This window comes from Amblyomma americanum, chromosome 7 (assembly GCF_052857255.1).
Source record: "Amblyomma americanum isolate KBUSLIRL-KWMA chromosome 7, ASM5285725v1, whole genome shotgun sequence".
Taxonomy (NCBI): domain Eukaryota; kingdom Metazoa; phylum Arthropoda; class Arachnida; order Ixodida; family Ixodidae; genus Amblyomma; species Amblyomma americanum.
Window position 1 is genome coordinate 22,049,272 of NC_135503.1, and position 26,611 is coordinate 22,075,882.

General features: G+C 45.0%; 1 protein-coding gene across 3 annotated transcripts; it reads right to left on the reverse strand.

Annotated features, from left to right (window-relative positions):
• Positions 1-260: 260 nt before the first annotated feature.
• On the reverse strand, positions 261-25,662 carry LOC144098660 (uncharacterized). 3 transcript variants are annotated; one of them, XM_077631464.1, is made up of 12 exons: positions 25,345-25,662; positions 24,640-24,742; positions 23,461-23,649; positions 20,233-20,555; positions 19,457-19,601; positions 19,091-19,257; positions 16,993-17,181; positions 10,996-11,098; positions 8,074-8,130; positions 5,998-6,243; positions 3,289-4,009; positions 261-606 (listed from the first exon to the last, which is right to left on the reverse strand). In XM_077631464.1, exons 2-11 carry the CDS (start codon positions 24,716-24,718, stop codon positions 3,303-3,305), a joined length of 2,205 nt encoding a protein of 734 aa, XP_077487590.1. In that variant the 5' UTR covers positions 24,719-24,742; positions 25,345-25,662; the 3' UTR covers positions 261-606; positions 3,289-3,302. The 3 variants fall into 3 exon arrangements, with proteins under 3 accessions (XP_077487590.1, XP_077487591.1, XP_077487592.1); XM_077631465.1 differs by lacking the exon at positions 24,640-24,742 and having other exon boundaries at positions 25,345-25,588; XM_077631466.1 differs by lacking the exon at positions 25,345-25,662 and having other exon boundaries at positions 23,461-24,068; positions 24,112-24,742.
• Between the last annotated feature and the right edge of the window lie 949 nt (positions 25,663-26,611).

Below are 26,611 nucleotides of genomic sequence, written 5' to 3' on the forward strand. Positions count from 1 at the left end.
CCTCGTTCGAGGGGCATTTGCCGCTTCATTCTTGAGTTGTATCAAACTATTGCATTCAGTCTCAATCAAACGAGATGCTCTCGTTTTGATGTTCACATTTCATTTGAGACTGATGGCATCCACACCCATGAACTGATCAACATGGGCATTTTGCACAGGTACAAGAACTTCCAATTCTACTCTCTACCTACGATGTTTGCTACTACACAAAGTAGCACAGTTCCACTTTTTATGACTTCCACAACAAAAAGACCACAACATGAAATCAAAAATGACAAATGCAATTTTATTTGGCGCAAAGAACAGGGTTGGGTAAATGGGAAGGTGCGAGGTAACTTGATTGAGTGGTGAGTGATGGGAGAGGGTTTCGAAAAAGAAGCCTCACTATTTACACATTAACACAGTGCAGGGTGGGAGGTTGGTGGGCACAGGTTCTTCTCTGAGCATTCAACAGAATAGAATGAAAAGAACAATTGGCTGCAGTCCCGCACACTGCAGCCTCTGTACACAATGCCCTGCCCATTCACAAAAACAAATTATACTTGACCAGTGCTCAAATGCTGACCACTTGAGTGAGACGATGTGTTGCGTTCCGTGTTTCTGCACCTGAAAGCGAAGCACAGAGCACATTCTCAACCTCCAGAGCAAAGACAGCACGAGCAACGCGCTGGCAGACTGACCCCGACAGAGGATGCTTAACCAATAAGCATGAAAGTTTTGCCGTAGCCGCATAAAAAAAAATACTGTACCCTACACCACCCTTGGGCGAAATTTGAGTAGCTGCTCGTGTCTAGGTGGTTTTCACAGAGACATAATGCATGAGGCTTTTTACATACTGCACTTGCTATTGTCACTAATGGGAGATAGAGCTGGAAAAAGCCACATCACATGTGTATGGAAGCAGCAAAGTTGTAGAAAATGGCAAGAATGTTCTGCATACTGACTTGCATGGCATCCTGTGCAAGTCAAGCACATAAGTAGAAGCAGCACGTGGTGAAGGCAACCAAATAATGCTGCTAGCAGTATTTATAAACAAGTACCTAACACACCTTTTGATGAGCAGAGGAGGTCATTAATTACAAAAACCTATAAAAAAATACTGAACCATGCCAGTTATAAACATGCTCTTGAAATGCATCCTAGGCTGTGATAGAGAATATAGGCTAAATTGGAAGAGTACAAAGTATCGATAATCTTAATTCTTCGAATCGATGGTTACTGTTCCTTCAAATGTGCTAATTATGTTAGGTAAAACTGCTTTAATAACATAATTGTGAAGGCTTTTCCACCAGGTGTTCCTGTTGATGCTCTGTCAACTCCTCATAGAATTTTCTCCTACCTCTAATAAAGGCACAGACTAACAAGCGTATTAACTGAGAGCTGTGCGCACTGACTGCCACCAACACTCCATTGGAACAGACCTTATTCTTTCTCGCCTGGTGCTTTGCGTACTGGTTCCATGTTTACAAATGCGAGAACAGAGTGCATGCTTTCAGTTTATCTCAATATGCCCCCAAAAAACAAGTTTCTTTAAGCATTCTGCAAGTGCACCACAAGCAAAGCATGTCGCCTTGACCAATTCAGCAGTTTGCAATGGCCTTGATATAAAAATTGCTAGTCACGGTGCGCCAAGTGCAATCTACCTGGCTCTATGCAAAGCCGGGTCACAGTTCTGCATCAACACAGTTGAACTGTAAAGTTCATTTAGGAAAGCAGCACTATGGCTTAACTCATGTGACACCCTGGCTTTCTGAGGAGTACAAAATGAACAGCATAATTCATAACTAGAACAAGTCTAATCTTTGTTGCAACTACCGAAAAGCACAACTTTTGTAGATTTTCCCAAAATAGTCAGCATTCTTTATTCTTGCTGCTACCATATCTCAACACTTGGTCCCTTTCAGCTGTAGCTGTAACAGTATATTGAGAACTAAGGACATCTTGCTTTCTTTCTGCATATACCTAACTGTTGGCCTAGCACGCACTTTCAGCTAAGCTAACTTTTACCTTTTGTATGTGGCACCACCTAGTGCTACCTTCTAGAACCCATAGCAGTGCTGAAGGGCAGACGGGGGTCTTGGGAATTTTTTCTTCATTTCTGGACTAAATGCAACGGAAATGCGCAGTCTTAATCAGTTTCTTAAGCTGGTTTTAAATAAGTAACCGCTTTTCCGATATACCAATTACTTCTAAAAAATATTAGACATTTTTGCTACTTTGTTTGCGAAAACAATAGAATAAAAACACTGATCAGAAAACTATTAATAAAATCTGACTAGATGGTATACAGTACAAGCAATACCATGTAGGAAGTACTTATTTGATTACGATGATATTAGTTATTTTACAACTTGTTGAAGTTAAATGTAGGGAGGACTGGTTGAGGAGCAGTTTAAATAGAGTGGCATAAAAAAATTAGCAAGCACAAGAAATCAGTTCCCCACATCGTATACTTTAATCATTTAGCAGCATGCTGCAATAAAAATTATTGCTTTATCAGCCCTAGATGCAAAGATATCCTCCTTGCAAGCTAGCAAACAGTCGAAAATTTGTGTTTTGAGCAAACAATAAAAAACAGAGATCACCTCGTCCGTGCCTAATGAAGTGGATTTACAGCAAAAATACTGACCCAGGGGATGAAAAAATTTGTAGATATCAGATGGGGAGCAGGTTTCGAAAATGCCACTTTCAAAAAAAATAGATTTTTTTTTCACAATTTTCAGGCCCTCAACTTAACTACTTGCCTGACTATTTAGGCAATGGGCTCATGCAGAGCATGATGAACATAATGATGTGATGAAAGTGGATGAAGTGGACTAGCTGGCACATCACTAAACAGTTTGCTTAAAACTGGCACTAGCTATACACATGATGTTGAAATTAAAAGCCGTCAGTTCAACACCATGTTTGTGCTCTTTTAGTACTTATGTTATATACTTATGTTACATGACAAGTGAGGTTAAATTTGCCAGCACATTTATCTGTGGGATTTAGAAAATTTCTGAAAATTCTGAAGCACAAATGTCAAAGTTTTATAGCACAGGCTTGTTTGCAGAGGCTAAGCGTAAGTTGGCAAGGGCGACAAATAGGTTTTCTTACTGTCACACTACTAACATGCAACAGTTATCAAGAGGGATCCGGCTCTTCTAGGCTTGTGTTAGATGCTTCCAACTTGCCTCGCAACTTCAATCGCCCATTACTAGTCACAAAGTAAGCATAAGCTGCAAAATCAGGGTTTCACAGCGACAAAGGCGTGGGCGGCAATATTGAGGAAAAGGTATACTGCACCTGTAATGGGTGTCTCATCGGTCTCTGTTTTTGCGACTGGACCTCTTACCCGACCCTGCGCTTTCAGAACTGTGTCGGCGCCGCCGACTTCGGCTCTGACTCCGGTCTTTTCTCCGGCTTGTACGTTTGGCACTTCTTGAGCGACTCCTTCGTCGCCCGTGACTTCGGCTTCGGCTCCTCGAGTAGCTGCTGCTGCTACTTCTGTGACGCTTGTGCCTGTCCTTCCTGTCTCTAGACCGACTCCGTCGTTTGGTGCGCCTCCGACTAGTGCTGCGACTGCGGCTGGAGCTGCTGCTGCTGTGGTGGTGTCGCGAGCGCCGTTTGTCCTTCCTGTCCCGCGAGCGACTCCGGCTTTTCCTTTTACGCGAGGTGCTACGGCTCCTTCTGTTGTGTCGTTTCTTGCTTGAACTAGTCTTCTCCGACGACGATTTTGCCGTTTCACGTCTTGAACTTTTCTCCCGATCTCTCCTTGATGAGCTTTCCTCACGGCGACGGTCATCGGTCTCCGAAGAATTGTTCTCAGGGGATGTGCTGCTGCTTCTGCTGCTCTTATCATTTGTCTTATCATCTGAAGCCAGCACCGCTGGTGGACCCAACCAGCTATCTTGTGGTGTGTCGGTTGTGCCATCTTGACTCTCCTGGACATCAGCCAAGTCTGGCTCCTCGTAGCTTGCTTGTCTAGGAGACTCGTGGTCTAAAGTGCCAGGTGAACTCTTCTCCGCTACAAACACAATGGTACAGGCACTCAAAATAGTTTTTGCACATGCACGCTGCACAAGTCTCTCTACGTGCCAAGCAGCATGCACAGAAACAACACAGGCTACCCTAATATACTTGTTACACCTGAGATTTGCTGCACTAACATATTTTGTCCTTCCACTATTAAACGTGGCAGGTGCCTGATGTCACCATAGCCACATGGTCTTCAGTATCAGTGTTACTGCGAGCATACAGCATTGCAATGCAGCCAAACCCTGTTAGAACGAAATTGAAGGCACGAACAAAAAATTTTGCTGCGAAGGAAACACTGTTGCTATGGAACGTTGCTACGAAATCGGTCCAGAAGCGTGCCAGGTGGGACCAGACAGCACAAGAATAATATTTACATGACCAGGCAGAGCTCACATAGAAAAGAACATGCCGCACTGGGGCGTGGCTTCTATACTCAGGACAGCGTTTTCTTCTGCAGTTCGGCTTTCGGGTATTAATTATACATAAAGTACAGTCTTGAAGCTGGCGATCCCTTACTGCTTACACTTTGCAACTAAGATTAGATGAGAAGTCAAACATCAGTTCTTGTTGATGCTGGTGAGGAAATATTCGTGGCCACGAACCATTCTACCTTGAATGCATATTGCTCACTTTAAAAAAGCATTGCCATTCCATTCATGGTCTCGATGTAGCCACATGCCTTCAATGTGCTTTGCTGCTTCCTGTTTGTGTGCTACGGACAATGGAACTTGCCTCAAGAGAGTATTTTCAAGTGTAGCTGCCACTCAGGTTTGCATAGCTAAGTACACACGGCAGCGATAATTACAAACGTATGGCCACGTGCTCACAATGTGATCACCATGTGCCAAACCACGAGGAATGCCAGCACCGCCATTAACGTGCTTACTGACTTTGGCGGCTGCTTTTAAGCAAAAATAAATTCCTTGAGACCAGCTATACATCGCAAGACCATCGTTGAAATGAAATTCCACTTTTATACTGTATGGGAAACCAGAAATATACTTGACTGTAGCAGAATGACTGCATGCAAAATGACGTGCAGAGAACATTGCACCAATCAGTTTTTAAATGATGACCCAGCCACAAAAGAAAAAGAACAATGCTATTAACAGGTACTCTACAGTGTGGCACTAGGTGATGTGCACTTTAATACTGTGCCCGTGCAGTAGTATACCATTTCATGTTTTGCCCTCTATGCTTGCACACTTATGATTCTTAGATTGACTATGTTATCATGAATTTCACTCTGGTAGTATTGTACTAGCACATGAGTGAAGCGCACATCCATTGTTTTTTCATCATGGCGCTCCAGTAAGAAGGCACTCTAGTGCCTGAACAGGAGCTTTAAAATAGCAGGTAAAATATCCAAAATCTTGCAAAAGTATTTTGACATGACGTCTGCATTCCCATGCAGGATATAGACATGGTAGATTGAATGCATCCTACACTTTTGGCACAGCTTTTGTCTCTTACTTTACAGTACCTTCTACATGGTTTAACTAGCTTGCACTCCTGCTGCAATGCCTGCAGTGGCAAAGGGACCTTGCATCAAGTTCTTTGCCAACAATCAACATACAGTCCGGAGGCAGTCAGACATCAACGCACACAAATGGCCAATGTCTGGGCAAACAATTTTTTTTAGCACCAAGCCCCTGTTGGCTCACTAGACTTTATTCCCCCTCCTCCCCCTTTTCTTCAGAAACGAAGTGGTGCCCTGAAGAAGCTGTTATACGAGTCTCAAGAAGATCAGCCTATCTGCACAACCTTGACTGCACCCCATCTTTCTGTGCCTATCACGTCTGTCTCTTTTCTATCCCTTGTGGTCCCTTTTCACACTGTAGGGTGACAAGTGATTGTTCACCCAGACTCGCTCCCCTACCCTCCACTTCCTCTCAGTCTGCGGCTTTGTCAGAAGCATCTTCACAGCGCCTCCCCCACCCCCACCAAGCATGAGGAAGCAGTAAACCGTCCACTCACCAGGCCTGTTGGTGCTACGCACGCCCCCGTCTTCCGTTACCTTCTGGGCTGCCTGCAGCTGTTGCTGCTGCAGCCGCCGTTCGTGACGGCGGTCTTCTTCGTCCAGCTCCTCGGTCACCTGGTGCTCCCACTCGGCAAACGCAGCCCGCTTGTCGCGAATGGAGCGCTCCAGTTCCTCGTCCGAGTCCTCTCCGCTCTCCCCACCGCTGCTCGACTCGCTGTCGCTGCCGTAGCCACTCAGACCACCTGAAAATGGCCATGCCCAAAGACTCTGCCGTTAAACTGTCTCCACAGCTCGCACAAACAATGAGGGACTGACATGAGACAAAAGAAAGCACAGAGCGGAGATGATGCATGCAGAAAAGCATCACGCCTGCCTGTTCCGACAAAGCTAGCATTTGATAGTACAGCTAATGGAATGTCAAAACATTCCATTTAGTCAGGAGAGTTCTAAGTCTAGGACAGAGGATGAAACAAAGGTAGCAAAGTAGAACCCAGGCTGGGTTAATTGCCACAGCTGTATAGCATCTTTCTAGGTGTGACACCACACTGGTCACCTGTCCTACCTCTGGGAACGACCATTTTAATAAATTATACGCACAGCGCTACACTGCCCAGCTTGCTTGTTCTTCAAATGCCCAAGAAAAATTCATTTCCAGGACCTTTACACCCCTTCTGTGAGTGGCAGGGTGAATTCACTGCCCAAAAAGGTTTATGCCTGGATAACAAAGTAAATCTATTTCAGTCTTCTCAAGTGCCAGTAATAAAACATGATCATGTAAGACTTGATGCCAGCCCAAGAAATTTGAATCAGCACCTGCTATTTACAGAATCCAAAGAATTTCCAACAAAGTGCCACAGTTGGACCTCGCTGACTAAGCTGCACTAGTCTGATGCAGTTTAACACATGTGCACAATGCAAGGTGGTGGTGTGAACAGAAGCAAAAGCAGCAAAACGCTATTAGTTTCTTTAACTACTCGTGCACTGCTTAGTGGAAATGGCGCAGTATGGCACGTGCACTTTGTCACGGACAAACACCGTTTCTAGACTTATGCTGTGCAAGAAATCAGGGTATTCAGAACAGACTAGGGTGTGCTCTGTTTACTTGTGTCCACACCTGTACAAGACTCTCGCTCAAAGCATGATGACCACCATGTGTACCAATAACAAGGTTAGCACAAATGATTTTCTGGGCCTCATCCTACTATATTATTCACCCCTAAAAGCTGAGCAACAAAGAATGTAAAGACCACCAAAATCAGAGATGAAGCCATAAATGCTTCACATTGCAAAGCATTTGTTATGCAACACAAGTTAATATGAAGAACAATCATTCACGTAATGGTGGCTCAGCTAAATACTGAAGTGTGACTACACTACCTTTAGAAAAGCAGAGCACTGTTTTTAGGAATGCGCAAATATTGAATTTAGCCTTTCAGCTCTGAGTAAATTTGAAGCAGACATTTTTTTCATACAATTTCGGAGCCAACGGTCCAAATACTGCTTTTAGTACATAAATAGAGGTTGCATAAGAGACAACTTAGCGTTTTAAAAGCATTTATTTTTTCTGGCGACAAAAGAAAAAACGAAGTGCACTAAAGTCCCAGATACTTGCGAGATATTTTACAGCGGCAGCTCGGCAAAAATCACCCAGCAGCGCTCGCTTGACGCCCAGCTGACCACGTATCGATGCGCAGCATCCGGTGAGACCGGCCGGAAGTAACGGCTGACAAGAGCCAATAGCAGCGCAAAAAACCTGCACTTCTGATTTGACTGCTTGCACCAGCCACCACCATCATGGCCACCATGGTCGTCAAGGTATGCAGTGATTTGGGCATAGAAATGTGATTGTCGTTAAGATAAATGCTTTATCAAGCGCTAAATGTCGCATTTCTTAGAGAACACGACGAGAAAAGACTGCACTTGAAGCTTCAGGGTGAATCTTTTTGAGCCACTGTCAAGATAAAGTTCCCCCAAGAAAGTTCAATTAAATCAAGATCATTTGTGCTGACCTTGTGAACAGGCCAATGCTTCCTTAACTACATTGTTCGAGGAACAATTAAGAGAGGACTTACCCAATCCACCGGTAATATTTGCCAAAGCTGAGGAGGATCTGAGCTGGCGGGCGGGAGCTTTTGCAGCAAATCAGCAGAGGGAACCATTTTAGTGCACTACACAGAGAACCCAACCTACGCATACGGGAACATCAAGCCTTTGGTTCACAGACTCAACAGAAGCACAGACTCATACACAAGTCTACTGGGGCAGCTGGACCTTTAACGCCTATCCGGACATTTTCTTCAGATAGCAGAAAGTCAGCCACAAGAAAGTGTTACTTCTATAGTGATAACAAAGTGCCACCCTTACTAATGTGGTAAACTGATTTCATAACTAGCCCGCTATTCCAGCATTACAGCTAAACAGACCTTTCCACATAAAGCGCAAAAATTGTAGGTACTGCAAAGTCAGGATAAGAAACCTTTCCCCGCTGTATCTTCACTCCTGGTGAATCATGAGAACAACTCTCACTGATTCTCCTTCCAGTGTTCTATATTCCTTTTTGTACATATAGTGAGCAGCCCTTTCTGCACCAGTACTCAATACAAGTGTGACAAAAATGTATCAGGTTTTGGCTTAGCAGCAGTTCCATCGCTGCCGTCAGCATGCAGACCACACTCACTCAACCCAGCACAACAACCCAATGATAATGTCATTCTTAGAAGTAAACTAATATGCATTACTGTTTTGATGACCACAGCAACTCCTCCTACAAGCACAGCTCCAAGTACTACCATTTTCACCTTCGTCGTCGTCCTTGTCATCAACCTGACTACACCCACTGCAGGGCAAAGGCCTCTCCCATGTCTCTCCAATTAACCCTGTCCATTGCCAGCTGTGCTTACCCTATCCCTGCAAACTTCTTAATCTCAACTGCCCACCTAACCTTCTGCCGCCCCCTGCTGCGCTTGCCTTCTCTTGGAATCCACTCCGTTACCCTTAAGGAGGAGCAGTCATATTGCCTTTGCATTACATGCCCTGCCCAAGCCCATTTCTTCCTCTTGATTTTGACTAAGGTGTCATTAACCCGAGTTTGTTTCCTCACCCACTCTGCCCGCTTCCAGTCTCTTAACGTTACACCTTTCTTTCCGTGGCTTGATGCATTGTCCTTAATTTAAGCTGAACTCTTTTCGTTAGCCTCCATGTTTCTGCCACATAGGTGAGTGACTTTTGACCACATAGGTGTTCCACATTAAATCATCGAAAAAAGTCAGTAATTAATTTGTTGATATTCGCCAAAAAAAAAAAACTTGCATTCTGAAATAATTACCTAAACAAGTCCGCCAAATTTTCAAATACAAATCGAAAAGTCAACCCCAACTTACGGCCCACCCTCTCTATATCTCTTTGGTCACAAAGCAAATAATGGTCTCTCGTTCCAAGATACGACAGTTCACCCCTGGAGAAAGCATCACATACACCTAGCACTGCAAAAAGCCCTAGAGTGGAACCTTACTAATGACAAACAGATGTATTCCTCCTTTAGCAAATACAGCATTAAAATTACAAACCAAGCCTTCGGGCAGCAACTAAATGGAACCGTGCTTTGATGAATGCACAAACTACAGTAAACAAGGTTCAAGTCAGCGGTGGTTGGGGCGAGCACTCTCAACCAAGCCATATATTTCTTCGACTTATTTGGCTGAAAAATAGGGTTCTGCATGGTTCTCCTATGAAAAAATTTTTGCTTGGGAGAGGGGGACCACCCCTGAATCGTCAGGAAATTGGTAATACCCTGTGCAACGCAATGAAATCAGGATTAGAGTTCTCAACTTGAAATTGGGTGCGAAATGTTGAATTCTTTAAAGGCACTATGAACTTGAAGGAGGGTTCCCGAGCATACATTTAGTTAGAACAAAACACCAGAGGCATACATGCAGGCTGCCTTTCACAGAAAACAGTGTCCGAGGCGTTTCCAGCTATCAGAGCATAACACACAAACAAAAAGATGGGGGAGGCATAACATGACCAACAGTTATGAGCCTGTAATGCCAATGTCATGTGAGCTGGTGAGGGAAGAGGAATTTCAAAAAACAAGGTTGAGTTTGGGAGAGGGGTTAAGTGTTTGATTTTTTTTGGCAACCTCGGTTACCACATCCGGCCCACTACCTCCCATCTGTGTCAAGGTGCTCATATGTAGCTTGGCTATGACCTGGTTGGTTTTGCATAGGTTTTGGGGGCCGTATATCAGAGGAATGAACATAGACGCTTCCAGAAAGAGGTGAAGGGTCTGTTTATTTTCAGGTGATCTATGCTGTCAAACTGAGGTAAGATTTATCAACAGCCAACGCTGTAAAGTTTAGAATGCTTGGGCTGAGTGTCCTGCCAGTGATGCAATGACAGCAGAAGGCTGTTTCCAATGTCAAGTTTCTCTCAGAGCCGGGGATGATTCCCGCAAAAAGATGTATGCAACCATTTCAACTTTGCAGCTTGAAGAAGGTGAGGACGGGCCACACTACTTTTTAATCACAATGGCAACACGTTTAAAAGAGCTGCACAGACTACAGGACAGATGAGAAGAGGTTTGATAGAGCTGAATTCGTTTCCTACCTTATCGCATTTCTGGAATATGTCTGGCCAGAGCCCCTTAGTCAAAAAATTGCTTCTTCAGATTGCAGCTCTATTAAAAATGTGTAGCAGGGCCCACACTAGCACTTGACTGGGCATCTTCACAGAAGTTACTGAATGTCAACCTACACTGCGAACTGGCAGCCCTCATATTTGGAGGGCATCGTGATGTTCAAACTTCACACAATCTGTACAAATTTTAAATCAACCGGAGTTCCCAAGATATTGCGCCACATTCCCAAGCTCATAATCAAGCATGACAAGATCTATATGTTTATTGTACGCACAACAGTTTCTGTAATGACAAGACTGAAGACTGCAATAATGCAACATAATGACTACACATAACAATGATGTTATAACGAGGCTACCTTTCTGAACTGCTTTCTGGAAAACTTCCTGGGCTTGAGAATGAATCTCTTCATTGGTCACTTCGAGCAACAGCTCTGTGAGCATTCTCCGAACTTTCAGCATCTGTAAACAGACAAAGTCGTAGTACTTAATATGCAGCACAATGCGAATGCGGATAATTTTTGGGCAATGCTCAGAAAGTCGAGACCATTTGGCCACGCTGGCTCTGCATCCCAACATACGTTTACCTGCAAAATGAGAGCACTTTATTTTTTCCCCCAGAAAGAAAAATTAGAAGGTAGGCCCTTTACCTGGGGTAACATACTTAGTAAAAATCTGAAGTTCAAGGCTGGAAGAATAGAAATCACACCTAGCATGAGTCACTTTGGAATTAAAAAGAATGTGTTCTGAACATGTGAATAAGCTGTGCATCTTTGGCACACCTCATGTCACTGCACATTATTCTAAATTGGAATAAAGATGGTGACAGGCGCGTAAGGCACAGTAAAACCTCGTTGATACTTTCCCGGTTCATACAACTTTCCAGTTTGCAAGCTGAAAATCGCGGACATTGAAAATGTCCCATAGAGTTATACTACAATTTTCCCGATTGATATGTTCCTGGATAACATGATTTCCCAGCTGTTAAGTTTAAAATTTAGACAAATTGTGGTCACATAATACGTTTGTTGACCAATCGCACATGCAGAGACAAACAAGTGGGCCGAATGTGAGGGCACGCGACATGAAGAGCTGAAATGCAACGGCAGTCACCTGCCGTGGTGGCTTCTCTGCAGTGGTTTGGTGAAGGGAGGCAAAGCACTACCACCACCACCACCACCACCACCACCACCACCGCATGTAGAGAAGAAATGCCAAGGTTTCTTCCTGGTGCATAAGGGCAAGGGGGCAAAGCATCCATAAACTACAGCGATGCGCCTACATACGAGTGGGCCAGGCGCAGAAACGCTGCATCAGCCACCGCAGTGGCTTTACCACCGTACTTAGGTGCAAAGGGGGCAAAGCATTTGAAAACGAGGAGGAAAAGATTTTTGTTACTTTCGTCGTTGCTGTCAACGGAGTGGATACGTTACGAAGTTCCCTCATGCGCTTAAGACAGCGGAAATACGGACTGAATTCTGAGAGCATTATAAAAGGTTTTGTTCAGGTCTTGCGCCAAGAAATGCTAATAGACATATTTATGAAGTGGAATTGCCAAGAAATGTTTTTTTCCGCAATTTTTTAAAAACTATCAACGAGGTTTCAATAGTGAGATTTGGCATATGGGACCAGCTGCAACAAGTTTGGCTGACGACTAAAAGCTGCATGCTCTCTATGCGTGCAGCCAGTCAGCCAGACATGAAAATTTCCACTTGCAGCCACACAGCAACAATGAAAGATGATTGTGACTGTTATGTTAGTGTTGCGGTATTGGTTGTTTAGCCCTGTCTGGTACAAATACTAAGTCCACCCTGAGAGGTGAGTCTTTTTAACATGATACACTCCTATGAGGTGTCTGAATGCAATAGTGCTTCACTTTCAGCTTTGTCAAACTGTGTTTTTTGAGCTTTTGGAGCAGCCATTAAGTTTAGCTTGTCATCCAATACATCAGATGGTCCAAATCATATTCTAAAATGCACTCGTATGGTCACGTGCAGTGCAAACACCAGAATTCTGCATGGCAGCACAATTTCCACATGACTACTCCCAGAACATAAATGGGGGTGCATCTGTAATGCAACAGCATCATCATCATCAGCCTGAATACGCCCACTGCAGGGCAAAGGCCTCTCCTATGTCTCTCCAATTAACTCTGTCCTTTGCCAGCTGCGCCCACCCTATGCCCGCAAACTTCTCATCTACCCACCTAACCTTCTGCTGCCCTCTGCTACGCTTGCCTTCTCTTGGAATCCACTCCGTTACCCTTAAAGGGGCTCTGAAAAGGCCCTAATAAAGTTATGGCATGCCTGGGATGCTAAAGCGTGTCGCTTCACGTATATTGTCCAGCAAGAATTTTTTCTAATGGCTTTGTAGAAGCTCAGTTATCTGTAGTCAAAATTTGAACATCAGCGTCTTCCCGCCTTTTCCTCTTCTCTCGTCATTTTTTTGCATGCTGGAAGCTCGATGCTCCTCCACCGGCTCCACATCCGGGAGTGGAGCTTCCTGACCTGCCGGAGCTACTCGGCTTATTGGCAGTGGCCTTGGTGGCTGCCTAACGTCTGAAGGAATCTAACCAATTGCCACCTCTCAACTTGTATACGTAGGTGCGAGCGACGGAGGAGGGTGCAACCATGAAAAAATCGCCGGAAAGGGCTCGCCAAGTTTCGTGCGTGATTGTGGGTACTCTGCTTCATGTAGAAGTGTATTATTTGGCTCAGATTTTTATGACAACACAATGTAAAGATTGAGCGAGTTGATGTGCTCTCCTCGGAAGGTGATTCAGAGCCCCTTTAAAGACCAGCGGTCATGTTGCCTTTGCATCACATGCCCTGCCCAAGCCCATTTCTTCCTCCTGATTTCGACTAGGATGTCATTGACCTGCGTTTGTTCCCTCACCCACTCTGCACGTTTCTGGTCTCAATGTTATACCTATCATTTTTCTTTCCATGCCTCACTGCGTTGTCCTTAACTAAAGCTGAACCCTTTTCGTTAGCCTCCACGTTTCTGTCCCATAGGGGAGTACAGATAAGATACAGCTGTTGTATACTTTCCTCTTGAGGGATATTGGTAAACTGCCATTCATGATCTAAGAGAACCTGCCATATGAGCTCCACTCCATTCTTATCCTTCTATTTATCTCTCTCTCGTGATCCGGATCAGCTGTCACTACCTGCCCTCACAGCCAAAGTAATAAGTGCATTTACTGTGTCAGCATGCTCATTACGTGAGTAAATATAGCAATACTAATTGTATTACAGTCAAACCAATTTATAATGACCCCACTTATAGCAAACATGTAGTCGAGAGTTCAACGGAAATCAGTCTGGTCAGGCAGTGTGATTCGACGAAATCAAGCAGTCACTGCTCACAGCAGGAAATAAAAAAACATTTCGAAACCCATATGGGTTTCTTGTTCACAATGGCAAGAAAGGAGCGGTGGCGAAATTAATATGCGTAGAATGTGACATAATGATGGGTGTAGATGCCTGGCAAATAATTTGACGCCGCTCCTGTCCTGCTCATTGTGCACAAGAAACCCATACGGGTTTTGACACGATTTTTCTTTTCGACTGTGAGCAGTGAATGCTTGATTTCATCATAACACAGTGCCTGACCAGAATTATTTCCGTTGAACTCATGACTATATGTTCGCTACAAGCGGGGTTATTATAAATTGGCTTGACTGTACAATTAGTACAGTGAAGGCTCGTTAATTCGAACCTGGATAATTCAAATTTTCGGATAATTCGAACTACACTATTTGATTCGGCCAAGCTCCATAGAGATCTGCGTATAAAAAAGCCCGTTAATTCGAAAGTGAGTCGATTCCGCTACGGATAATTCGAATTACGCGCTGCCGCGTCTGGGCGGCCTGGCACACAACACGTGGCCAAAAAAGAAAAAAAGCACCTCCGCATAGTTAGAGGTTGCGCACGTCCTAAACGGGGACAGAAGATGGAACCAGATAAAACCGTGGAAGCGGTCAACATCGACTATCAGCGCGGACCAATCAGGGCGCGACCGCCTCCGACTTCCACCCGCTTCTAAAACATGGCTGCGCCTGCCGAAGCGGCCTCTCGCTTCACCACGAACTCGTCGTTGCCGCTACATTGTGCCTCCTGTTCACAGCAAACAAAAGTCGCACGAAGCTTTCGCTTTGTCTGAAGATGCCCGCAGCACAAAGTTTTAGCGATGAAACACGCCAGATTTTCAAAATGCTTCTAGAATTTCAAGGCTGCTAGGCTTTGCCACTACGTGTCGGTTGACATCAAGAAGTGCGGGAGGTTCAAACAGGTTAACTATTTTGGTTCAGAAAGGGGCCACGAAGAATAATTCGTCCTCTTTGTCGTCATTGAATAAATAAAAGCTTAATTGTGATTGCACAGCTGTTCTTTTCAGCATTTCACTAAGCATATGGAATCATGCCGTTTCTAAATCCTGGCAGCAGCGATCTGGCGGCAGCCGCCTGTTTTCCGCCGCTTGTGGTGCTGCACAGCTGCGGTGCGTCGGCGTTCCGTTGCGCCGCGCTCAAAAAGGCTTGCACAACCGGACAAGCGCTGGCACTCTGCTAAGTTCGCTTCCCTCACTTGCTAGAGCTAATGTCAAAAGGTAAACACACCGTGGTGTTATCGCTGCGCAGCATCTTGGCGCACTGCCAAGAAATGCGCTGTGGGCCGTGATGGTGCGAAACAAAGGAAATGTTAACGTTTTTTGTTTTTGTTTTGCAAATCCTTAGCAAAAATTGGGGGTGGGTGGGTTCATTACGCTAGTAAATACGGTACATATACCGTAGTGCAAATGGTTCTTGTCAGTTTTTTCGAGGCCATTCGATAATTCGAACGTCAGATAATTCAAACTTTTTTCCCGGTCCCGTGAAGTTCGAATTAACGAGCTTTTACTATAGGTTTCAAAATGTCTTTTCTTTCTAGCCGTGGTCAGTGACTGCTTCTTCATTTCATAGGATTATAATGAACACTCGCTTAGTAGAATGAAAAGAAACTAACGGTCGTGATGCGCATTACGGCTGGGGCACCGATCCTTAGCCTACACAAACATCCATGGAAACGGAGCCAGGTCATAACAAACACACAGGCAGCACGAACTTGCACGTGCACGTGGAGCATGCTGCGTGGCCGGAGTTCTCATCGGGGGCGTACATAAGCATCAAAACCTTGATGGCTTTCATTTTTCACATGAAAACTGAGAAGGACGCCAGTTACACAAAGGTGAAGAAAAGAGGAGAAAAGGTTGAATGGCGATTACACAACCAGTAATGCAGAAAATCAGCGCCAACTGCAATGCAACAATGGTTATACACAGAAAGATGCAGCCCATGCGGAATGCCCCTGCCAGGTCCTTGCCTCCCTCCCCCCACTCGGCTGCACGATTGCGAAATGACTACGAACACAAACATGCCCATCCTGGGACCATTCGCTCTGTATGTTTTGAGAGTTAACACAAGGCACAGACCATGTGCATGGGGTTGTCACATGGCTGCACCCCCTTTTTCTGGTGATGCTCAGCTGCACAGGTACTTTTTAGCAACCGCAAAAAACGCGCTTTGCTCAGGCATCTTTGGCTAAAGTCAGCCATGCAAGCGCAACGTTGTGCCTTCGGCGAGCCTCGAAGCCAACATGAGGCTTGTTCGATTAGGGAATGACCCCGTGGTCAGGAAGGCGAGTGGCATGCTCATGGGTTGTGAACCCTACTAATCTGCCCTCAAATGTGGGACCACTCTAAGACTCTTTTTATGGCGGGCCATGAAGATATTGCACCTGAAATGAACCATGGCTGGGAAGTGACTCAATCTCATCCTACTCTGGGGTACAATCGTCGGTCGCACCAATTTCACCTGCGCCATATGCATCTATCACCAAAACCTTCAGAGCCAGATTAAATGTTACAAGCTGAATAAGCATGGGGGGCTACTTCCCCATATCTGCATGCTTGCACGATGGGCGGTTCCACCGCGTGACCACTTTTTTCACTCACTGCCACAGCATCAGCCACATCCCACTAGACACTTTCTCGAACTCTGTGCCTGTGCTAAACTTGCCAAACTTGCCCTTTATTTGGCTGAAAATAACTCTTGCTAAGACTAAGCATAGGATGGCATGGAACACTTTCTGTGCATGAAAACTCGGCGCCCTCGCATCCACACGCAGTGTCGATGTGCTCTTATCGGTCACCGTTCAGCAAAAACGGTATCCTGGGATACTGTGCCCATAAATGGGAAACAAGAGAACAGAAAACAGGACTGGGAAACATGCCCTTAACAGCTGTTACTATAAAAAAAATTCAGGCTTGAATGAACCACTAGTTAGCACTATGCACTAAACACTTTTTGGCACGCTCACCAACTCCTGATGCCGTTCTTCGGGTGTTTGGAATTTGAAATCTTCCTCCTTGACTCGTACAGGCTCTGCGTCATCAGGGGAAGGCTCGTGAGTGGCTGGAGCCCCATTCCGCTTGGGTGACAGCCTTGCATGGCCACCATCACTAAACATGTCAACCACGTCCTCTTTGTCCTCATCAGAATCTGAATCCTTTAAAAACAGAGAAGACATAGCAACAAATTAAGCATGTTTTTCACATGAAATATCAAATCAAATAAAATGGTAATCGAAGTTGGCTACCTATACACTTCAAAGCAAAACACTACAGCAGTGCATGAATATCTGCCAGCTTCGAAGGATTGTAGTCTATGTTTCTGAAGCTCTTTATTTACTGCCCTACCTATTCAAATCAGCTGCCATCATAATGATTCCAACATCAATTTTTTTGTATACGTAGGCATTTTTTCAAAAGTGCAAACCAATGAAATGCATTTTCAGAAATTACTGCAGTTCTATACCGGTGGTGAAAAGGTGACTGAATTTTGCAGCGACTCTGAGTGCCATGGGGAAACCGGGCATAACTGTCAATGAGGGTTTTCTTTGAAAAAAGAAAAATGTAAATTCACAAAAACCCCAATTTACAAAAAAAAAATAGCAGATATTGTCGTGTGTGTTATAGCTCTCCCTTGATTTTGCACTTAACGTCATCTTCAAACAGCGGGGTGCCGATCGACGGTGAAGAGGTAGAAGCTCGGCAAAACTCGCTCGTGAGCCCGGCTGCGACCGCTTGGCCTGTCTCTGGCGCCTGCTCCTGTGGTCCTGGTCCCCCATTGTGCCTTCGGCCCGCGTCGCCTGAACGACCCGTGACATTCTGGTGGAGGTACCATCTTATGCAACGTCATCCCCTACCTCCCACTTTGCAGAGTCCCATTCCCAGCCCGGGCCGCCGCCCCTCTGCTGAGGAGGACGAGATCCGTGCCAGCCGGCGACCTCAAAGACTCAGCCCTGAGTTCGGCCTCTTGCCGCACATTACCACGAGATCCGTGCCAGCACTGCACATGGCTCAATCCACCGTGAGCCAAGGCCAGCAGACCGATTCTTCGCCTGCACCTGCCGTGGTTTACCTCCCCGTCGCTCCTCATTCCGCTCTCCCATTTCGTGGCGAAGCCTCCGAAGACATCGACGATTGGCTTCAACACTAAGAATGCGTGGCCCGCCACAACGGCTGGACTGCGGAACATTGCCTGCAGAACTTGTATTTCTGTCTTGAGGGCACTGCTCATCACTGTTATGAGAACTATAACACACACGACAATATCAGCTAAGATTACACCGCAATATTTCATTTCTATTACCAGAGTTCCAGCAGCGAGCCAGGAGATGACACTTAACTGTCAGTTATGGTAAAGTGATGGCTGAAAACACTTTCAGCTGGCCATCAATTTAGTTTTTTTTTTTCTCAGACATTTTTCTGAAGGTGTCCCAGATAAAACACTGGACACTTCCAGGAAGGTAATTACAGTTTCAGTTTTGCTTCTGTGAAGAACGCTACAAATTTGTCATCACAGCACAATGACTGTAACGTGAGCCCAGTTATCGCAGCACGTTAACTGAGCATGACAGCTCCTGTAAAAAAAAAAAAACCTTCCATTTGCAATTCAAGCAAAATTCCTGTGGTAATGTTTTAGCTGCAGCTGAGAAAACTAGAATGCATAGTCTGATATAAGTTATAATAGCAACTATACAGCAAGTCAGCCTGGAACATCAGCAGCTGTTTACTGTTGTTTTGTTTCTAACTACGCACAATTTTCGTGGCCAAATATTTTCCCAAATGCGGCACTGATCATCTGCAGGGCTTTTACACCACTCAACAAAGAGTCATTGCTAGCAACAGCATAAGAAAGTTCGGTTGCTCGAAGAAGACCACTGAGAGTACCTTTTAGCCTCATGGCAACAGCACTTTATGATGTCTGAACAACTCAAGAACATTTGCTCCACACCCCCTCCCCTTCTCTCCAAAACAAAGCTTGCCCAGAAGCTTCCCGCATTTTTCACACCAAAAATGATGGATGACCACCTATTTGAAAAGCAGCCAAAGCAGCACACTACGAAGACTTACAAATTTAGACTTGGTGTTTGATGGATCATCTTCATCAGAATGTTTATTGAGCTTTGCATGCCGCTCTGCTTCTGCTCTCTCGCGCTCCAGCCTGCGCATCTTCTCCCTCTCCATTTTCTCGAGGCCTTCCCGAATCCAGCCGGGCAAAGTCTTGCGCTTGGCGGCATCTAAAATGGAAATGAACACTGGAACTTGCAGATTACATGGCAAGTTTCTGCACTTCGAAAAAATACTTCTGAACTCGAGCCCTGAAATGAAACTTGGCAAAACTCTATAATGAACTCTTAAAGAAACACTGGCACAGCAGACAATACTGTCTGCAAAACGCTGGAGCTCGAACGGGCCGACAAGAATAAAAGCCCTCACCTATCTGCTGCACCTCTTCCTCGAAGAAGGGCATCTGGGCCTCCTCCCTGTCATCGCACCTCTCCTTCCTCAGGAACGGCGGCGGGCACGAGTTCGGTCCCATGCCCCAGTACTGGTGGTAAGGGTCCCCCGTGTTTGGGTAGCTCTGTCAAAGAAGAGCAGTGCACTCCCTCAGGAAATGTTCGGCTACCTGTGCCTGAGAAGATAAGCTGATGGGAGAACCTTACTTATTTGAGCCCCACAAAGATTTCTCGACTTCCAGTGTTGTACCTTTTGCAAGGTATGGATGTTAACACAGCAATGCACGAAAATGCTTCTATACGTACTTGCCCTTTCTATGCTTGCCTAGCAATACCATATACCTCATTCTCTTTTCCACAGTTATCAGAGTAGTCACACATGTGCTTCAAGCATGCCTCACACAATATTTCCACTGGTGACAGTTCAAGCCACCAAGAGTAAGCCAATTGCAGCTTGCACTTTTATGGTGCCCATGACACTCCTCCTACAGCCAGTGCATGTGGCACATCAGTGTAGTGCCCCTGCACATAAGCAATGGCCTCCTCTTCCTTGCATGTTTAACAGACTGCAGCAATGAACTGCACTACATGAGGCTAAGGACAGGTGCTAGCAATGCACCAAGACTCCACTGCAGTGCCAAAGGCACTCCTCCCAAACAAATGCAGCGGATTCGGCGGAGGATACTCCACATTCGTACACAAATGCCATGGGTTGCCTGCCTCACTCGGCTGGAGCAATGTCTGAGCAGCACCTACGTCCATGAGTGGTGGTGGGGGTGCGTACTGGGCGTACTGTTCAGCTCCGCCGCCGTGGTTGTAGTCGTAGCTCTGGGAAGCGAGTGGCTGGGCTGAGGAGACGTGCCCATAGTCGAAGGTCTCCTTTTCTGAGACGCCCATCGGGGGCATGGGAGCCACTGCGTGTGGAGGAGGGCCCATTCCTCCCGGAGGAACCCCTTGGGGGGGTGGAGGCCCCACTGATGAGTGCCAGGGTTTTCCTTCCCCGACCACCCAAGTGGACGATGATGGTGCTGCCCAGTAGCCACCCGCTGGTGCAGGTGGCCCTGATGGTGGCATGCCTCCTGAGCAAAAGCAAAGGCAAATGGCAAGGGCACATTGTGAGATAAGGCCATGGTGGCCTGCACAAGACTGGAGCCCTAATTGTACAATGTAGAGGCCTGTGGGGATGAACACACAAAGAAAAGAAAACACAGCACTGAAAACTTTCCCACTGGCACAAGCAAGCAACAAGGTAACACCCCAAAAAGCAAAAGAAGATTACGGTGCTGCACGCACCAGCTGCACAAAATGCAACCTTTCCACACTGTGCTATGTTGCAGGATTTAGAGCTAAATGGACCAACACGCACGCTTTCAAGTGCAGAAAAGTTATGTAAACAACTGTAGCAAGAATTGGTATTGTAAACAACTATGGCAAGCATAAGTATTGCAAAAGACACAGCAAGTGTTAGGGGGCACTTGTCCTTAGGCTACGCTGGAGAAAGGAGAAAGGATGGTTTCAGAATTTCCCCAGTAAAGTATGTAGCCAATGTAATTAGCCCAGTGTTAGAATATATCTTTAATTGTTGCATTGAACATGCAGTATTCCCCAAAAGAATGCAGATTGCCAGAGTCACGGTTATACACAAAGGCGGAGACAAAAACATTCTGTCAAATTATCGACCAATATCCATTCTTCCTGTTTTTTCAAAGTGTTTTGAAAAAATCCTGTTTAGACGAATATCTGGTTTCTGTGACAAACATAACATAATAACGCCCAGTCAGCATGGTTTCAGAAAACACTTCTCGACGGAAACCGCGCTTCTAACTCAGAAAGAACTAATCTTAGAGTCCTTTGAACAGAAACTTCTCACTCTTGGCATTTTCATTGATTTTTCCAAAGCATTTGACCGCATGAATCACAGAATAATGATAGCTAAGCTCGAGCACTATGGTTTTCGCGGAAAGTTTCTTCAAATAATTCAGTCTTATTTAGGTTCTCGAGTACAACAGGTAAACATACACAATGACTCCTCAGATTTTAGGCATATCACTTCAGGCGTTCCGCAAGGCAGTATCTTGGGACCACTCCTATTCCTCCTTTATGTTAATGATGTCGTCTGCATTAGTAAGCTGCCAACTTTCATTATTTACGCAGATGACACCAACTTATTTTTTAGAGCCTCACATTTACAAGATCTTCAGCAACAAGCATCACATTGTCTACACTCGCTTTTAGAATGGTCTAAATGCAATTTGTTAAGCATTAATACCCAGAAAACAAAAGCTGTGCTCTTCAGACCTCGCAGTAAGCCTATTAACGGATCGCCACTTTCTTTAAGATTGGGCTCGTCACTCATCCAGATTGTTCCAGTCATCAAAAGTTTAGGTGTGATTTTTCATGAGAACTTATTATGGAATGATCATGTCGAAATGGTAATAAACAAACAGTCCAAGGTTGTCGGTATTTTATGTCGACTAAGGTACTTTATGCCGAAGCGTATTAAGCAAATGCTGTATAACGCACTTTTTTCTTCTGTTCTTAACTACTGCTTTTTGGTCTGGGGCACTACGTCTTTTACCAACATTAATCGTTTGCACCTTCTTCAAAAAAAAGCTGTTCGTAGCATTGTGAATGCTCCGCGACTAGAGCATAGTGGCCCGATATTTCAGGCACTCGGCATCACCCCCCTTCCCCAGTTGTATGAAACGTTGCTCTTAAGACGGTATGAAACAAGTGTTGTTAAAAACAATTGCTTTATGTTACAGCTGTCTGGACTGAAATACAAAGAGTCTAAATACTCTACTCGAATAGTTTTGAATTGGTTTGTACCTAAGACCCGCACAAATTACGGGTATCAAATGTTGAACTTCACTCTCCCACATTTATTAAATAAGAAATCCTTATAAATATATAGCTAAATAATGCCAAAAACTGTTATATGTCCTGTATGTTTGTACATTTTTTTTGTTGAAAGTGCCCTCGTATTGTTTCTTTCGTTTGTTTTATTAACGTGAACAAGTATATCACTGCCAAGCTTCTGTAGGGTGCGCCGGCCTCGTCAAGCCTTGCCACTGGCTTTTTGCCGGTGCACCCAACATCGCCATGATGTTAAATAAATATATTCTGATTTCTGATTCTGATTCTATGTATTTGCTCTGAGAGACTGTCCACTTTTGTGTCAGCACATCTTTTGGCCCCTTTGTCCCGCCACTTACTTGTGCAACATGCAGGCACTGCAAAATTTTTATCCACCCAGCATTGCGTACTCATAGAAATCACCTCATATGTGTGTAAAGTTACACCACGCATTTGCTTTTTCTATTTTTCAAGCACATGCACAATGTGCCTTTTGCATAGTCTCATTGTTTGTCCCAGCCCTTCTTCATTAGAGTGATGCCAGGCATATAAATGTGTTTTTTTTTTTCTGCGACTTTATTTTCAATAATGTGCTCAGACAAAAATTACAGCAGCTTACCCTTAGCATAGAAGTGGTCGGCGCCAGAAAGTTCATGATTAACACAATGATGATGCCACATATGACGCTGCAGCAATTGCATTTATGTTATGGTGAGTGCAGCTGAACTGCCACTGATCAAGCACAAACAGCCTCAGTCGCCTATAAATGACTGGGTGGGATCGTTGCAGAGGATAAGTGATACTCTGCATCACGGTCTAGGTTAGGGCCTCCAGTTCAAATTCGGTTGCACAAGCTGGCCTTCGGCACGTGGTGGAGACCAGGAGGAAACTATTTTTGCTCCGAGACTTCTTTTGCTGGCACACTCCTAAGCTTGGGGGAACATGGATGTGATGGCAACATTGAAAATGTCAGTGTGAAGCTGGGGGAATGAGGCTACTACGACTGGCACTGTAGAACACTGATTGTAATAGTCTGTGCTATTGTCCCATTCAGAATTCTTAATAAGCAAGCATGTTCAATATGAGGGATAGCACAGTGGTCATTGGTGCATGCATAAGATTTCATACCGAGTGGTGGCATAGGTTTGTGTGCCACTGTTGAAGGCACAGCAAGGGGTGCCTGTGGTGGATGCAAGGAGGGTGCAGGCACTCTGGGGGCCATGGGAGGGGCCATGTGTGGTGCTGAAATCGCCGGCTCGGAGCCGGAGGGTGCCTGCTGCATTTGGATCCATTGCTTGGCAAGTTGGGCCCAGTCCACTGAGAAAGAGGGTGAAACACTTTGGTTGGGTGTGGGTGACGCGCACGATTGGTGGGTGCCAACATCACCAACCAAATAAATGAACAGAAACCTCTATGAAGATTAAGGCGCAGTGGACAAGACAACCACCATATTTGAGATTAGGGGGCTGGGGGACCTGACAACCAGAAGAGGTGTGGAAGAAATGTGTCCAAAAGTTTCTGCCCGCAACTGCCATTATGTTTATGGCAACAGGTTACATGCTTCATGAAAAACTCTGTGACGTGGAAAGATATCCCTCTTTTATGTTTGAACACCTATATAGTAACATTAATACTAGAAAAACATTTGCCATTAACAGTGAAGTTAAATTATCCTTGAACCAAAAAATCCAGACTAAACTATGTCACCTTCACAACACTGTTGCAAGCAACCTTTCCTCAAAATACGCATATCCGAAAACAGTTCTCTGGCTAAAACACGCGCACTTGAGCCCTTTCTCGTTACTAGAGGGTGCAGCTCTGCAATGCTGAAGGCAATGGTGTAAACACGTAGCAATGACAGTACTGCCAAGCTTCAAACATTAAAAGTGCACACATATCAATGGTACATTCCAACTACCCTGGTAATGCTCTTTAGGCACTCACTACATTACCAGCATAAACTGTATTTACGAATACAAACTAAATTTATTAATACAACAAAACAACGCAACAAGTCTGCTCATGCCATGCAGTCTCTAAATACAGCTGAAGCGACATATCCCACTTTCGAGCAAAAACAATATTGAAATGCTCACAGGTCAAATGTCTGCACTAGGATTCTTTCTCGATTCGTTTTCAGCACTATCTCAAAATGATATGAGCCGCGGCAAATGATATCAGCCGCGGCAACAATACTCGTACTTTCGTTAAGACGACCTGAACTCTCAACATTAAGGTCACATTACTATATTGAAGTGTGCAATGCACTAAGAAAAAAATATCAGCGCGCGTATTAAAGGTTCTCACCTTGTTCATGAGGCACGTTTTGATACATGGAGGCATGAATCGGCCACTGATTCCACGGTCCAGCGGGTCCGGACCACATTTCTATTTACAGCGATTTTTTACACTGAAGAAAAAACAGGCAACTTGCAGTCTCTTTCACGGCTGCTAAGAAAGAAGTGCATTGAGGCATGCATCACAAGTAGCGCGCAAGGGTTCATGCGGCGTTAACGGTGCGCAGGTTCACAATCGCCTATAACAATCAAAAATTCGACTCAAGCAGACATGATCTGTAGACTTTCAGGGCCTGATGTTCAACGCTAAATATCTGTTTAAATGATGAACATGGTTTATAGCGGCTTCGATTACAAGCAACACGGCAGGTGTAAAATGCGTCTGAAAGATCCTACACGGAACACCCAATGACATTCGTCTAGCTACCTAAAAGCTTTTACAGGTCTCCATGCTCACCCTCGAAAACTTTCTTCATGCGCATTTTACGCCAAGCACAATCATGTGATCTTCAGCAGACATGTACAAAAACCGGATCTGTGCTTTCAAAAACGTTCATGAATGCCACGCCAACATCGGTAGCACATTCGGACTAAAATGCTTTATTGTTCTTCCACAGCGCCACTGAAGGCTTCGCTAGTTTGTTCCAATATGCTGTCCGTGGACGACACTTGAACGTCCTGCCCGCGGTTCGAGTGGTAACGAAAAGAAATTTACCTCGAGTGATCGACTGCGGTCACAGTTTCGCTGCACTGCGGTGCTCCGACGCCGCCGCAGCAACGACGGTTGACGATCCGAAAGGAGATTTTCACAAATGGCCAGTATATGACGATTCTGTGATACACGCTTCGGTCCACAAATACAACATCTCTTCTGTTACCAAAAGCGGCAAAGAAGTAAAGAAGACGCAGACTAGCACATTTCTTCAGGCTTACAAAATGGCGCATAAACCGAGAATAAAGAGTATGCGAATTACAAGCAATGATGATGATGATATTTGAGGGACCGCCGTGGGCTAGCGGTGGACTTAGTAGCGACAGGTAGCGATGCTGTGAAGTTACTCGCAAAAATTTTTTGCCAGGAATCGTATAGCTTCATTCGCAGTTTCTGCTGTTTATTCGAAAAATTAGGCTTTCGAGGGTGTTGCCCTGAACCAGGCTGAAAACCAAAAATTTGTCCTGGGCTTTCTCCCACGAGGAAGATGTCGAAACGCCTCCTCTCTGGGCTGTTGCAAAACGGCTCCACTGACGCTTCCACTGGGCCGGCACCAGGCGCACATAACAGTCGAGTGAGCAATATGGGGACGCCCAGGGAGCCCTTACTGGAAAGTTCCACGTATCTGTGAGAATGCTCCAAAACATAACTGCCCAAAGACAAGAGGTTGATTGTATGAGGTTGCCAGGATGCAGTCTGCCCTGCCCCTCAGATGCTGCACAGTACAGAAATTGATTTCCTTCAATCACATCAACCAATCCTCTAAATGAAGGTGCATGTCTTATCCACTACCAAAAACAAATTTTGCAACCAATGCAGATGGCTTACTAGGCACGTCATCATTGATAAGGCAATGCTGTCGGAATTAATCATTTCAAATCTAGCAAGCATCATAAAAGTATCTCATTGAGAATGCAGAATCTAAAGAGGTAGATCAGAAAGTAATACACAATACACTGTAGTTCAGTAATGGCAAGCGCTAGGGAGATGAAATTTTGCAGGTAGAAGCATTTGGCCTCTTACCACCCAACCGATACCTAATTTTCATTTCCTGTCATTTCAAGTAAGCCATAATGGATGATCAATGCGGTGTCCTTTTATGCCAACATGCAGTGATCTAATTCTTCAACATATCCAGGGATAACTCAGCAACATCATTCATAGTAAGTTGTTGCCAGTCTATGGTGACAACACAACAAATCTGAATAATGTGTTGTTTTGATGGCTTCAGAGGTTTCGGAATGGTGACTGCAACATCCAGAACTAGCCA